General features: G+C 37.5%; 1 protein-coding gene across 5 annotated transcripts in view; it reads left to right on the top strand.

Annotated features, from left to right (window-relative positions):
- Positions 1–9,023, top strand: part of ERBIN (erbb2 interacting protein) — a 118,675-nt gene extending 109,652 nt beyond the window's left edge. For all 5 annotated transcript variants that reach the window (XM_079330494.1, XM_079330493.1, XM_079330495.1 and 2 more), the window contains one exon: positions 6,203–9,023. In XM_079330494.1, the coding sequence (XP_079186620.1) occupies positions 6,203–6,310 (108 nt within the window). In that variant the 3' untranslated portion in view covers positions 6,311–9,023. The remainder of the gene's footprint in view (positions 1–6,202) is intronic.
- Positions 9,024–16,402: the final 7,379 nt, after the last annotated feature.

Raw genomic sequence — 16,402 nt, 5'->3', positions numbered from 1 at the left:
TGCATTTCCATGCTTTTAGACAATCAGAGGCCATTTTATTTCTCATAACAAAGAGTATTTTTTTATTGTAACAGCACATTCTTTTCAGCTGTGATAATCTTTTCAGCAGTGATGATGTAATGACAGTCGCACTCTGTCTTGCTGCCACTCAGAATTCCATGAATATTTTTAATGAATGTCATCTCCTCCAAAATGCTTTTGCATTGCTTGATTTTGCAATGTTCTCTGTATAACGTTTGATAGGCATGCATATTATAATGCATGTCTAATACATATGTCTAGTAAAAAATATTCTACATGACTAGTTATTAGATAATTCAAAGTAAAACTTAAGACTAGGCTAGGCCATTCTGTACAAATTATGATTTGGAAGGGTTGTTGCCACTTTTGCTGTCTGAATAGTCTACATAAATCTCCCTCTGCAACTGTAGAAAGAATTTGAAAACCTGTAGTCTTCTAACCAAGGATTCAGCTGGTAACAATAGCGAGTGTTCAGTGATGGGATAAGAACTGTAACTTTCACAATGTCACAGCTAAGGCACAGAGAGCACATCCAGCTCTCTGTCACCACATAAGTAGCTCAAGGAAAAAGGTGGCATGAACAGCTGGCAGCTGTTACAGTTTAAATGGACAAATTTGTCCTTCTGCCACATTTTACTGACCAGGTTGAGAATGATCTGGCACTAGTACACTCTGAGAAGCTGAGCCATAGCCATCTTTTCCCTGTCTTTTGTAGGCCACTTAGGCCTGTCTTCTTTTGCCAAGACAAATTTGTCCAAGAATTGTTGCAGTCTGGGGTTTCTCCTTTGCCCCGAGATCACCCCAGAGGGACATGAAGGTGGTTCAAACCCTGGTTTTCTCTGAAGCAGCTGAAGAGAGATTGCCAGAGATGGTTGTCTCTTGTTCCAAGGATTGTTTATTATTTTTTTTTGTCTCAGGGACCTTTTACCTGGCCAGTAGTGGTCTGCTCAGCCTGGCATCCATGGTGGAATCTGCCTGGTGAAGGCAGGGCTTATCTTATGTAGTTTGTACTATGTATTACATGTTTACAAAATTTTCCCAATGCAATACAATTTTATTAAATGGTCCAGCCCTGACCCCATCCAATCTAAAGTGCCAGTGTATCACCCAATATGGATGACAGGGGGAAGAAGGAGGAAAAGGTGTCCACCCCTCCAAATTCTCCGTCTTGGCCACGTGTCCATTATCATAAACATTCAAAAAAAAATCTATTTATCTACATTCTAAAAGTCTAATTTACACTTTACTAATTTTGGTAGCTTGTTTCCATTCCCTCTATGTTGGTAATTTTCCCCAGTGGTTAGAATTCAGTGCCTGAGACACCAGGGTCTCACTCAGGAGTCTTTGAGACCCTCGCCAGGGGGGTTTTGAGACCCCCAACGAGGCCAGGGGTATGCCCTGGGCTCCCACATCTCCCCCCATTGTTTGCACCAAAAACACTCTTCTTACAGCTTTGTTCAAGGTGTGCCGAGTGCACTGGATGATGCATGGCAAAGCAATGAGAATAACAACAAGCCCCACTAATATATAAAAACCTAATTTCAAAATTTCTTTTTACAAAGGTAAAAGATCAAAAAGGTCAAACAGAACATCCAGACACGATAACTGTGCTAGAACTCGGAAGGATGGTTTGTTTGAGACTACAGTATAATTGCTATATACATTCTTATTTGGAGTAACATCCATTGTTTGGTTCATTGTCACTCCTAAAAAATTAAATACAATTCGAAAGTCCATTGTCAAACCAAAAATTTCTAATTCTTCTAGTTTGAAAAAGGCCACAGGGAGTAATTGAACCCACACATGCCATCCGTCCACAGGAGTTGTTACAACTCACATCACCCGTGAAGGGATGCCCTCCAGAATGGGCCATTCTTTCACTGACAATCCCACCAGACATGTTGAAAATGGCTTTTTTGGCTTGGAATACGTCAAATAAATTGTGTCCAACCCCACTGTCTGTGCTAAATTTTCCCAAACACTCTCCCTTGGCTGCATCACTGGTAAATCCACTTTGTTACCTAACATAGTTGACAAAAGATATGATACAACAGCATATAAACAAACATGTTTCACTGTCAGTGCTTAAGTCTTATATCTTGTTTGAAGAGAAGTTTACATCCTTTGTCCTTGATTCTGTCTGCGAGCTCCCTTCTTCACTTCCAGGGCCAGCATCTGCCCACGTCTTGGCCGGACATTGCCTCTCATACCTCACTGGCTCCCATCTCTGTCCTCTCTCTGTGGAGACACAAGCAGAACCCTTCCCTGACTTACTTTGCTTACTTTGAAAGCTTTTCAACTTTCTCTGTCTCTAAATTTTTGATCAAAACTGGAGAATTTTCCCTTAGCTATTATTTCAATTGTTATCTAACTTAAACCCAAAGTTTACAATCTTCTGCAAGTAAACGTAATGCAATAATTAACAATACTTTAAACAAGATATACATTTACGAGATTAGATAATCATCAATCTTTAAAAAACTGTGTCATCACCTCAAGGTCTGCAGACACCTGACAAACCATGATTCAATGAGGAATTAGATGGTCATCTCTGGAAAATGAACACCAAATTCACTTCAAAGTCAGCTTCATCTGTTATATTGATAAGTCAAATTGCCAATCCAAATGACTGGAATATTATTTTGATGCAGAAAACACCTGGGTTTACACAATTTCTCTTTCAGTTAGAATCAAGGCTTGGCCAGAGCCTAAACTCTAATTGGAAGAGAACTCCCTGACATCATCTTATTAAAGAAAAAAACCCACAACTCTTAGCAACAAAGCTACAATTAAACATTTCAAAAAGAAATCAAACTCTTCTAGCAACTCATTTTCTCTAAAATTCTTCTTGAGGGTGAGATACTTTGAACATGGCAAGACACTGCAGTGCTTCTGTGATAGCAACTCAGGAAAACCATAACACTAGGAATTTGTTCTGAGAATGAAGCTCAAATAATTTTCTGGAATTCTGCAAAATATTCAAAACCATAAGATAGCACAGTGCCAGGTCACAAAAGACCTGCCAAAATAAAAGAGAGAATTAATTAAAAGAAAACAAAGAAACATTAAGTTCACAACTTAGCTGATTATCTTCATACGTTTGATTCAAGGACACGTCTGGAGGCTTTCCAGAACTTACTTAAAATGTTGAAAGATTTCAGATTAAACAATGAAACAGAAAACAAAATCGTTTTGTGATATAGAATTCATACAATCTTATTACAGTGTATGTTTTTTTTAATGAATAGAAAAACTAAATTTTAATTTTAAAATCAAACTGATAAATACTGCTTTTCCAATATGTATATATATATAAAGAAAATTTTGATTCAGATTAAATTTTACAGTTCAAATAATGATCCCAAGAAGTGGTCTTGATTTCACACAGCATTTCATTGATAATTTTAAAAATGTAGACTAGAAATCCATTGCAATTTGGTTTGAAAGGAAAACTAAAATATTGATAATAAATCTAAAACATAAATTTGCAAGCTCCTTCTTTGTAAGAATTCAAAATCTATTGATTTATATTGAAAGTATTGCAAATACTTATAAACTGGCTTCTTTAAAACAATTAACTATAGGAAAATTAAAACTCAATGTTGACATTTGGATAAATGTCCACTCATATCTGAGCAATAACAAATCACTAAATATGGATGACATGTATTCAAATAAAATACAAAATACCTTATTATGCCTTAAATTATTAAAATACCTAATACTATTACAATACCTTCACCATTCTTAAAATTTCAGCATATTTTTTTTAACAACAATGCAAAACAAACACCTTTAGTTTAACATACAAGAACTGAAAATAAAAGTGAGTCTGTTATCCTGTTCCCTTGCTCTGTTTGTATATAGATAAATACTATAGATCAAATATAGATAAAAAGCAGCTCTTGGCGTGTCTCTCCATCCCCCATCCCTCCTCCTGTCTGCAGCATTTGACCCATGCTCCCTCGGTGAGCCTGGGCTGTGACCTCACGCTGCTGTGGACGGGTTTGCTCTGTCTGGCTCTGTCCAGGCAGCTGCCTGCAATTGCTTCAAAGTTGTTAAATTTTTCTCCTTTGACTTTACAAAGCATAAATTTCTCTCCCCATTAGAATCTGCCAGTTCTAAAGTGTATAACTCAGGTTTCCCTGAAACAGGGCATTCATCTCCTCCCCCAGCATTCCTGACAGCTGGAGACAGGTCTCTCTGTGTCTTTTCGCAATTCTCGCTTTCCTGTGTCCCGGCCGTTGCTGCAGGTTGCCTCTCCCTGGACATCCCTGCAGCTGAACGCACTGAACCCGCGCTTTTCCCCGCCTTTTTCGTGGTCCCGTCCCCCTCCCCTCTGTCCCCCATAGCCTGGGGTGTTGCCAGTTGCGCCCTCCCGTCTTCTGGGGTCAGGGTTTCTGAAGAGGTGAAGTGGCAATAATCTAAGTTTTCTAACTCACTTGGAAATATTTCTAACTTAATTTTTCCCCGACCTTGCTATTGGCAAGGCCTTTGCTGAACCACCTGCTGCTGGCAAGGCAGTCATAAACTTCCCTCCCCTAGCTCATAGCTAGGTGAGAATCCTTCCCCAGTCTCTGAGGAACTTTAATTGCTTTCTCTGCCTGCTGATAGCAAGGCAGCCGTAAACCTCCCACCCCCTGCTCATGGCTAGGTGGGAATCCTATGATGCGTCTGATTCTGAACCATCTTACCCAAAAAGCAATTTTGCCCAAAATCGATTCGGAGGTTCCTGAAACCAACCAGCAGTGCACAGGAGCGAGGCTTCCCAGGATACCTCCTCTCCGACTCGCGTCTGGAACTTGGCTTTTCTTGGCAGAGGGCCAGAAATCTCCTCCACAGTCCTCTTCTGAAGTTCTGTCTTTTGGGGGTCTGTACCTGCCTTTCCAGGCTACAAGGATCCACCAGGGTCCGTGCCAAATGTCTCTGCCTGGGGGGGGTCTCCTTCATCTTTGTGTGTCTTCTTGAGCTTGCCCTTCTGAGGGTCTGTACTGGCTTTGCAGGCTACAAGGCCAATCCAGAGGGATACCAAGTGTCAGGGTCCAGGAGTCTGCATCCACCTTTGTGGGCTGCAGCCCACCCAGGGACGCCAGATGTTGCAGTGTGAGGTTTCTCCTTTGCCCCGAGATCACCCCAGAGGGACATGAAGGTGGTTCAAACCCTGGTTTTCTCTGAAGCAGCCGAAGAGAGATTGCCAGAGATGGTTTTCTCTTGTTCCAAGGATTGTTTATTATTTCTTATCTCAGGGACTTTTTGCTTGGCCAGCAGTGGTCTTCTCTTCCTGGCATCCATGGTGGAATCTTATGTAGTTTGTACTATGTGTTACATGTTTACAAAATTTTCCCAATACAATTTTATTAAATGGTCCAGCCCTGACCCCATCCAATCTAAAGTGCCAGTGTATCACCCAATATTTATGACAGGGGGAAGAAGGAGGAAAAGGTGTCCACCCCTCCAAATTCTCCATCTTGGCCACGTGTCCATTATCATAAACATTCAAAAAAAAAATCTATTTATCTACGTTCTAAAGGTTTAATTTACACTTTACTAATTTTGGTAGCTTGTTTCCATTCCCTCTATGTTGGTAATTTTCCCCAGTGGTTAGAATTCAGTGCCTGAGACACCAGGGTCTCACTCAGGAGTCTTTGAGACCCTCGCCAGGGGGGTTTTCAGACCTCCAAGGAGGCCAGGGGTATGCCCTGGGCTCCCACAAGAATAAAAATATTGTTTAGAGTCACACGCAAATACAAGTTGGGGATCATCTCAGAGTCTTATCACAAAGAAAATGGCTTCCAGTGCCTTTTAAAGTTTTTGTCACAGGACTCAATAGTTTTATCACAGATGCCATTTCTGATATTCTGATATTTAAAATAGGATATGTAATATGTAGTATATTTGGGGGGTTTTGGTGTGAATGTATTACAGCTGATGAATTAGATGTCTGATGTTGATCATTTAAAGTTCAGTTTTCTTTTGGTTATTTGCAATATTCTTCCACAGCTGATAAGGTAGCTTAGTTTTTTGAAGAATGCAGGCATTATGCAAGTAATCTGCAGTGTTTTATTCTCTGCGTTCACATAGAAACCTTAAAGTTTAAATAAACTTATATGAAATAATGAAATACCTTTTACTAACATGGAATAAAACACTGTAATTTTCAATTTCAAATATTTCTTTTTAGGCTAATGGATACAGCTTCATCAATATTGATCATGGACAAGCAGTATCGTTGCTAAAGACTTTTCAAAATGCAGTGGAACTCATCATTGTGCGAGAAGTTTCTTCATAGGTACCGTGGATTGTGGGGATAAACCAACAGAATTCATTGAAGGACTATGGGGAAACTTAATATTTTGCATATTTTTATACATTAAAATAACTCAAAAAGAATTATGATCAAAATTTGTACAGGAAATACTGAACTTGTGGTTAAAGGGGGAAAAACCACTGTAGAGAACATACAGGAATTAATTTTGGAAATGCGTTATGGTGAATAAACTTGTTTTTAAGCATTATAGCAATCTAAGGATCACTCCTCCAAGAACAAACCTGTGTTGTTTTTTTGTACAGATGGTAGGTTTATTTTTGGATAATTCATACACATTACTAAACTTTGTGCAAGGCTTTGCGAAGCCTCGGTTGTAGCCAATGGACAGATGGCAGGGCTGTCTGTCCTGTAGCTGTTTATTGCCTTTATTTTTATTCACCAGATATTAATGTGTTACGCTGAACCACTTCTGTAGATACGAACGGGGATATGAAGTGTTGGCTTTGCTATGTGCACATTGTATAGATGAAAGGGTAGATGGAAGGTGGTGCTGGTTGGACAGAATAAAGGTCAGGTGAAACAATTATCTGCTATCTAAATCTGGAATCAGGAGAGAAGAAAAAGTGTTTAGTTCTGGAGTGTACGTCTACCAATAGAAAATGCAATAAAAGCTTACGGTGTTTTTTTTAGGAAGACTGTAACTACAAATTTGTGATATTATACAGGATTTGTTCTTAATGTAGTCATTGAATATTCATTTGCCACATGTGCTTCATGTTTAGTTGTTTTCTTGCATACATAATTTTTTCAACTGTACTGTGGAATTGTACCCAGAGATTTTTCTCTGCTATGGAAAACCCCAATTTTGTGGAAATGGTGATAATTTTATCTTTATAAAAAAGACTCCATTTTAAGCTGACAGATTTAAAAAATGAAACTGAAATGGCCAGTTTTTAAGATTGTTGCCTGTAATATAAATTTAAACATACATAAATTATGCAGGAAAGGCTATGAAAGATATCTTGATTTTGTTTGGCCTTTGCACTGCCTTGTTAATCAAAAAGGAAACCATACGCATGGAGCTAGGTAACCAAAGCAAGTTCGTGAAACTTGGAGCAGTGATGAAGAATGGCTGTGGTGAGATGGAGAGCAAAGGGAGGGTGTACTTAAAACCCACCAGTTCATAATGAGGTTTCGTAAAGGGCTGTTCCTACAGGTAACATTAAATGTGAACTAGACACTTCAGAGTCATTAAAGGGTTTCTAATTACATTAATGTAATACTGATTTACCACAGGCTGCCTTTGTTCCTTATTACTGTATAAAAGGTTCAATTATGCTTCTATTAATTTTGTTTACCAGAAACATTATCTTTCTCCTTTGTAATTGAATAGAGACTGCATAGTCTGCAGTGATAATTCATACACGGTTGTTATGGACCAGGGAAAAGTGCCATAGAAGACCGATAACTGTTTTTAATCAGGGCTAATAATTAGCCTGTCATTGGAGCAATATTCAATTATTGCAGTTCATTTTTAATTATGTACAAGTTAGTAGTTTGAGACAGATATAAGCGCTTTTTTCAACCCAAAAAGTAAATGCTTTTAATAAAGCTAGCAAAAACACCAGCTTCCTTTAGTTTTGGAACAATGAGCTGGAAGAGAAAGGAATTATACATAGCTAGCAGTAATAAACAGGCAGTACTTTTTTAATAAGTAACTCCAATATTATTGCACTTCTTTCAAAGATGTTAACTATTGCTTATTGTACTGTGTATAGTTCTAATAATTTTAATTGAAACCCTTTAACAACTCTTTGTATATTTTAATTCTTTTTAGTTGATTTTCAGTAATATTTACATAGAAAATGATTTTTTGGATATATTAGCAGAAATGTGCTGTATTTTGATAAAATTCACTTATTTTCTGTGTGCTGTTAATCTTAAAGAATGAGAAACATAGCTATATAATGGCAGGCTTCAGTGTTTAGTTGTTATTTAGTTTCTATTTTTTTATTGAATATGCAAAATGTTCACATCACATGTTCATTACTTTTAATCATGTTATTTTTATCACACACTGCCTTTTAATGGGGATACATACAGACAAGTCCTAACTGACCTTGGTCTTCTATAAAACCTGTATCTTTGAGAAGGGAAAAGTCCAAAAAGCAGAACTGATTCTTTACTGATCTTGGACTGACTTTGTATACATTTTGCAGTACATTTAAATATATCACTGAGAAATTATACTGTATTGTATTTTGCTTTAATGGTAACAGAAGTTTTAAATGTTGTTGTGTCACTTAATTTTCAGATTTATGTATCACAGAAAAATTCTACCAAAAACTGTTCAGCTGGTAGAACTATATAAGTAGAGATTTATAGCAAGGAGTTTAGTACTTCTTGTGGAAATACTTGGCCAAAGCTTGTCTTCCGTCAGTTAGCAAATTAATTGTCTAATAAAACATGGATTATGCTGATTTTACTCACTAAATGTTTGAGTTTTCAGTGAATTGAAATGTGTTTGTTTTGTCAGTGTCAGTGTGTGAAGGTAAACATGTCAGACTAAATGATTTTGTGGGGAGTGGGAGAAAGGTGTCTCCTGAACTAGTCCAGCTAGGATTCAACAGGAGGAGAGACAGTATCAGCACTTTTCATTTTGAATGCATTGTAAACTACATTTTGAATAGAATAAAATCCATCAGCAGCCTGAGTTACTCAGCATGGCAGTGAATTGATGCAAACTGTGTTAATTCTTTCTATTCTTAATAGTTCATTAAAGAATCAGTTCAACTGATGTAATGAAAAGTTGAAGTCTCCCACGTATTTATTATGTAAATATTTTTTAGTTTCTTTTTCAGATGAGTTTTTAAAAAGTGTAAATACTTCAAAGCATTCCATGAACACAGACATAGCAATAAGCAACACACAGAATCAAACATTCATTATTATTTTGGTTTTGTTTAGAAATATTCCCTTGTCAACAGCTATGTAATGTTTCTATTGATCAGCATTTACTCAACATTCCAAATTTTTGTATATAATAGGACTGTTTCTGAGGTAACACATGGAGAATAGATAATAAACTAATGCTCTTTAAAGCTGTGTGAAATGGACTTATTTAAGTTTTAGGAAATTCTCCATAAGACTATTCTATTCATCTACAGTTTCTCAGTATACCTCAGTATATATTCATCTACATTATACCTCAGCACTCAATCAGGGTACATTAGCAAAGTCCTATTTGTGTTCCTGCCTCTGTGCATCACAATGCTCATGGGTCTGTTCCAAGTGATTTCACTGCAAGACTGGGTTCTTCACAACAAAGAAATGTTTTTGTGGCTAATCCCATGTGGTAGGTTGACCTTGCCTTGATGCCAGGTTCTCACCAAGCTGCTGTCTCACTCCCCCAACTGCACAGGAGAGAAAATAAGATGGAAAACAACTTGCAAGTTTAAATAAGGCAGTTTACTAAAGCAAAAGAGAAAGTTTACACACATACAAGCAAAAAAAATTTTATTTTCTACTTCTTATCAGCAAGTGATGTCCAGCCACTGAAACAGGGCATCAGCATGGGTAGTGGTTGCTCTGGAAGGCAAAAACTGTAAAAAACAAATGTCCCACCTTCATCCTCCTCTTCTTAGCTTTTCTATCTGAACTGACATCATATGTATGAAACATGCCACCCTTTGGTCTGTTTGGGTCAGCTGGCCTATTTGTGTCCCTGTCCAAGATCTGCTCACCTCCAGACTATTGATGGGGGCAGAGTGTTAGGAAGACAGTGCTGGTGCTGTGCCAGTGCTGTACAGCAGAAGCCAAACACTAGCGTGTTATCAACACCTCTGTAGCTACCAGTGCAAAGCACAGCACTGTGAGGGCTGCTGTAAGGAAAATTAACTTCATCTCAGCTAGACCCAACACATACCAGTCTTGCAATGAAATCAGACAGGACACTGAGTGGCTTGTCACAAAGAGAGGACTTTAGTTGCAAATTTAGTAGTTTTAATAGACAGAGAGAGATGCCTAGGTCAATGAGTACGGTTAAAATTAGGAGTATGCTGAAAGCATTCTGAAGAGATGTACAAGGGTCATGTGGTAAAGAAATTAAACAGCCATGCACAAAATTTCACAGGAGAGCTAAATTTGGCTTTATATCCAGTTTTCTTGGAAATCACAAAATAATATAGTAATACAAATTCTTTTGTCTTTTTTTTTCCTTGTATATGTACCACTCTCACTATGTTCTACTTCATCTATACAGAAAATTGAATCTCACTATTAACAGGTTATGGCCCTGATGATCCTGGAGTATTGGGCCCTTATTATTTAGGTTTTCTATATCTGCTCCCTATCTGGACATTATTTCATAACTGAACAGTTTACTTTTTCATCAAGCATCTGAGAATACTAACTTCTAACTTCTGTGTAAGGCACTTCTTCAGAAAGTGAATTTTTTTGTGTGGTATCCCTGCTGCCATGGATTATATTCAATTTTGGAATGTGTACAGAAGATTCTTATACAGTGTCTATGAGACTGCCTTCAAACTGCAGCTCTGCTACACCATTACAACTGCACAACAAGTACAAGCCTTACATGCAGTGCTGGAAGAGACCAGTTTCCAGCCACTGCCTTCCACTGGTATTCCACCTGTGGTTTTGCTAGTGACAGACTGCCCAGGTCTGCAGCTTGGGGTCCAGGGCTCTTGAAACTGTAGGTTCTGAGAAGGTCCTGTTTCTCCCCAGTCTGCACAGGTTGCTGACTTCCAAAATTTCTCTGCTTAACAGTACAGCTCTCCTACAGCAGCACAGGTCTTGTAGAAAAGGTCCAGGGGGGCCCTAGGTACTCCCTCTGGTCCAACAAGCCTCCTCCTAGCACCAGCTAAAGGGTGGGAGGATCACCCTCTCCAAGCAGGGGCAGCTCAACAAAGGCTCCAGGCACCCTGCACCGAGGGCTGCTGACCACTTGCTGCAGGCTGCCAGAGCATCCCCAGGCCCACAGCCCAGTGGCCCCAGGCCCTTGCCTTGTACCTGGCAGGAGCAGGTTTCCAAGTTTCTTGGAGGGTTCCTAGGAGAAGCCAGTCTCTTCCACAGCTTTCTGAAAGCCTCATTTGAAATATGGACAGCATCACTCTTCCTGGCAGTAGAGACTCTCTTCTCTGTGGCATACCCTGATTTCCAGCTCTTTGCTCCCTTGAGTTTGCTTTTCCTGAATACTGTCTGAGAGAATGAGACTTGTATTTCAGTTCTGCAATTTTAACTGTTTGAAATTATTGCTTTGTATTAGAGATAAGCATTAAGTATGGAAAAAGTAGCAGCTGTTTGGCTTAAAGAAAGAGAAAACAAGTGAGCACTAAATCCAGTGTTTTAAACTACATCAAAAATATTGTGCACAGAATGTTGTGGCTATCAAAAGTAATTTGCAAGTGTGAATAAATACTACTGAGTTGTGAAAGATTCAGTTAACACATAGCTTGTAATGCTTGAGTCAGGACACTTTCAACCACTCGTATTTAGATAAATACCTAATTAAAAGCTTTAGTGGTGCACTTAGAACATGCAGGAAAATGTATGACAAGGCTGGTAAGGTCCCTGAGATGGCCAAGAAGAGTTCTTCATGAAAAGTCATGTTGCTGAAATAACAAATCTTTTCTGCAAGTTTGAGACATTAGAGGACCAGGAATTAAATTTCTCATCACAGTAGTCTGCAACATCTATTTTTGCAGCTGCATAGCACAAGGGGGAGTGTGGCTCTGCGCTGCATCCATTTCATGAGGCATGGCTGGATGCTGCAAATGGCTGAAATGTTTATGCTTTAGTATTGCTCAAAGTAATAAAAAAAACTGTGGCACAATATCACAATATTCATTCTTGTCTGCCAGATGTGGAAATAATTTTTGGGACAAACTTTTCATGGACTATCTTTTAACAGACAAAGTGGGAGCAGATGAACCAGATGCTCTACAAAGAAATTCTCATTCAACTGCTAATGTTGGTAATTTATGAAGGAAACTTTGGAGAAAAAAAGCAACCAAAAAAGCAAAAAAAAACCAAAAAAACAAACAAAACCAAACCAAAACACAAAAAAAATCCAAACCAACCCAACCAACAAAAACAAACAAACAAAACAAAACAAAAAAAACCCCAAACAAACAAACAATTAAAAAATCAAAACCAAATAAAAAAAAAAAACCAGGAGTATGCACTGGCAAAACAGGATTTTTAAGTATTCTGCCACAGCTCCTAACATCAATGATTTTGCATATTTGATTTATTTTCATCTGCAAGAACTTCCACATAGAAGTTCCATTACAACAATAATCAGCAACTGGTTTGGAACATGGAGAAGGTATTTTTTCTGAGAACATTGCTGCCAAAAACTATTTCAGCTGAAACCTGGAGCTTCACTACTGAGGTTTACTAATAAATATTGAAATATGTAGTAACAGCTGGTTAGCTGAATGCAATACAAAGTCGTGGAAAAATGAAAAAATCATGTAAAATTTTCTTATTTGCTAACTGACATGAGCAAGAATGATGGAGTTGATGCATGCAAGGCTTAGAAACCATGCTGAAGACCTCCAAACAGAGGAAATATCTAAACAAATGGTTTTTTTCCACTGCATTTTAATTTTATGAAAACACACTGGGTGATCTCCCAACCCTGCAGTAAATAATGTGCAGTGTTACTTAATTGCAAATGTAGTTAATTTATTATAGATTTAATCATTATGTGCTTATATTTTAAGACATTTGAAGACACCAAGAATTTTTTTTAGTGTTACTATTTACAAAACTCACTTTGTTTTGTAATACTATTTTATGCCATTTTCAAAAAAGAAGTTGGAAGTAAAACATTAACATTTACCTGTACCAAGTTATACTCCAGTTTTCTAACTCCACAATTACAAAGATTCTATTATATTCTTATGCCAGAAAGAAAACTTCTGCCCTGCTCCTACAAAATGTGACTGAAAAGAAGAAGAAATTCACCCAAGCAAATTCCAGAATTTTCTATCCAACATCTTTGAATTACCTTGTTCAGACAGGGTTTTTTAAGGTTTGAAAACATTTTCTCCTTATGTAGAATTAGATGCTGTGATTCCCAGCAGGATAACTTCACAGCAGAGAAGAAAGATGCTTTTTTTTTGCTCCAGTGGGCACCTACCCAAACAGTTCCAATTGCATGTTCTGCCAGAAAAACAGCAAGTAGCAGATCTTCCAGCAGACACTCAATTTAATTAAAAAAAAAAGAAAAAAAAAAAAAAGCTGAGTCTGAGTTGTTACATTTCCCTTTAATTTCCCTATACATACATAGTCTCACATATGAGTACTAAAATTATATCATAAAACTATTAGTTTATCTACTGATATGTAGACTTTTATATAACTTTTAACAAGGGTTTCCTAAAACCCCCTTTTGAAGAAAAAATGCTTCTGTAATCTAAGAAGTGTTGTCTTTAGAAAAGATACTAGATTTCATAAGTGGCTGTAGAAATTCTGCCCTGAAAGGTTACTGGATGAAGCATCTGTCTTCAGACTGAGATTCTCAAATCTTAACTGCTTTTCTGCATTTTCCAGTCTCTCAGTGGTGGAGATACTCCTCCTTTGTTAATATGTGCTTGGAGATACAGAGTTAGCAGCACCATCTCTGGTTGTCAGCTAACTCCCTCATCTTATTTTGAAGTAAGCTTAAAAATAATTATAAGTCAAGAAAAGCTACTCCATTTTTGATACATCTGTCCTTATAGGGAGAAGAATGTCATTGTAAAACACACTTCCACAGCTACTAACGTGACTCTTCTAACAGATACTGCTATGCTTAATACAGCAATCTTAAATTTATTCATGTGTTTGCTGTAAAACAGATAAAAAGCAGATGCAGAAATCTCACAGCTGTTTTGAGTTGGCAATGCTAACTTGCACAGCTGACTGCCATCCAGAGGCAGCAGGTTTAAACTGGTTTCATCTGCTTACACTGACTATATAGCATTCATCTGTTAATCTCATCATAGGCAGGATTTTAAGATTTCTAGATAAACCTGATTTGCCAAAAACAATTACTACTCTAGAAATTTTATGTGGGAAAAATATTTTCACAATTTTTCTGAGTAGGTATATAAATCTGTTTTATACTTTTTCTTTAAATAATTTTATAGTATTTTTGGCATTACTACATTTAAAAATTAAGAGTTTGTCTTCTGTAAGATGTTTTTCTGTTCTTAAAAAAAACTCCATAAATTATACGAAGGCATGCATAAAAATGAGAGCAGTTACCTGATAAACCTGAAAGGTATCACAATTCCCAGTCTTCTTCTTGTCCTTAGCACGTTTGACAATGGCTGCCCTAGGAATTTGCTCCATCACTTTCCCAGGGACTGAGATGGGTCTGACTGCCCTCTAATTTTACCAATGCTCTGTCCTGCCCATTTGGAGTTTAGGGGTAGCATTCCCCTTCCCAAACACTATGACTTTGAAAGATAATTAGAGGTGATCACACAGTACATGCTTACAGAAACATCCCATCATGTCCTGTGACCTTGAGTGTAAACAATTCCTTTAACCTGGTTCTCCTCAGCCATGGGTACACCTTTGCTCAAGCTTTCTTGTTAGTCCCAAGGGCGTCAGATTTCCAGAGGCAAGTTTTACCAGTGCTACAGGAGTGGTTGGATCTGAACTTAAATTTCACTTCTCATAAATTGCTTAAAACATAGAACTATTTTATTTTGATCAAATAATGGTTAGCACTGTGGTTAACATTCCTTTTGAAGCCTTTAAGGTTGCACTTCAAGAAAGTGATGAAAGCTTCTTTCTTTTACCTCACTGTGATTTCAATTCCCTTCCCCTGCAGGCACAGAGAACACCACAGAGATGTCCATGTCTATCACTGTCTATCACCACCCACTGTCTGCTTAAAAGGTGACTTCTTGTAATGAAGTCTTCTTGTAATGAAAAGAAACTTCTCCTGATCCTCTAAAACAGCTTTTACTGTAACTTCATTCTGAATTGCCAGTATTTTTCTACTGATACTTGCAATTGTCATTATCAGTAAATGCTTTTTAATCTTCATGGGAAGATCACAAAATACAGTCCTAGACAAAAGGTTAATAGTCACTCTTATTTAGCGACTTCACCATTCTACCATTTTTCTAGATAACCTAGAATTTAAATTTACCTCCAAAACACCTACAGAATGCATTGTGTTTTGCTAGTTAACCTGACAAGCAAGGTGGACATGAAAGAATTTATTTACTAAAGTTTTATTTCGATGCAAAAATGCAGTTAATAACAAGTAAAAACAGGTGAGCAAAATCGAAAAGTAACTTGTACACATATGAATTCACTTCAACCACAGCTGAAGTTTTCTCTAGACCTACAGCAATTTGTAGGATGCAAGTCTGTTAGCATTGACTAGAGAGATGATGTTTGGGCACTGCCTCTACAACAGTTCTCTTTCTGCACGTCTACTCTTTTTATTTCATTTTTTCTTTCTCAATAGCTCTGAGAGTTTTTATTATAGCAGAGGGAGTGGCCTCTTAATATCTTTAAATTTTGCATGGTCTGACTAAAATAGTCATTCCTTCCAGACTTTCATGGCAAAACGTGTGACCCGACACTTTCAGTGTTAGATTTTCGGGCATTCTTATTTTCCATGCTAATTTTGTACTGTGGCAGGGACTCACAATTACACAATTTAAACACTGTTTTGCTTGCTTTGTTTTCAGAGAGCAGACCAGTCGCTCAGAATTTCTATGTACTGGTATAGGCTTTACCTGAAGGAAGGTATCCCTAGACAGTTCTGACATCACAAAGCTTCTTTGTGAATTTTAAGTTTTAATTTTTATTTTGGACCCTCCACTGAGAGATGCAAGGAGAAAAGATAAGAATATTCTTATCTTATAAAATATCTACATCTTCTGCTAACCATCTTTGGATAAGATATACTAATGAAAGCGTAATAAAACTTTATGTAAGGCTCCTAAACATAGAATAATAGTATTGGTTTTATTTTCCACAATATATAACAAAATATCTATCAGTTAAACCGATAGATATCAGATAAACTTCTCTCAAGCTAATTTTAAACTACCAGCATGGCTGGGGAAAAAAAAGTCT

This window comes from Erithacus rubecula (genome assembly GCF_903797595.1).
Source record: "Erithacus rubecula genome assembly, chromosome: Z".
NCBI classification, from domain to species: domain Eukaryota; kingdom Metazoa; phylum Chordata; class Aves; order Passeriformes; family Muscicapidae; genus Erithacus; species Erithacus rubecula.
This window is presented reverse-complemented; position numbering and strand designations above follow the sequence as displayed.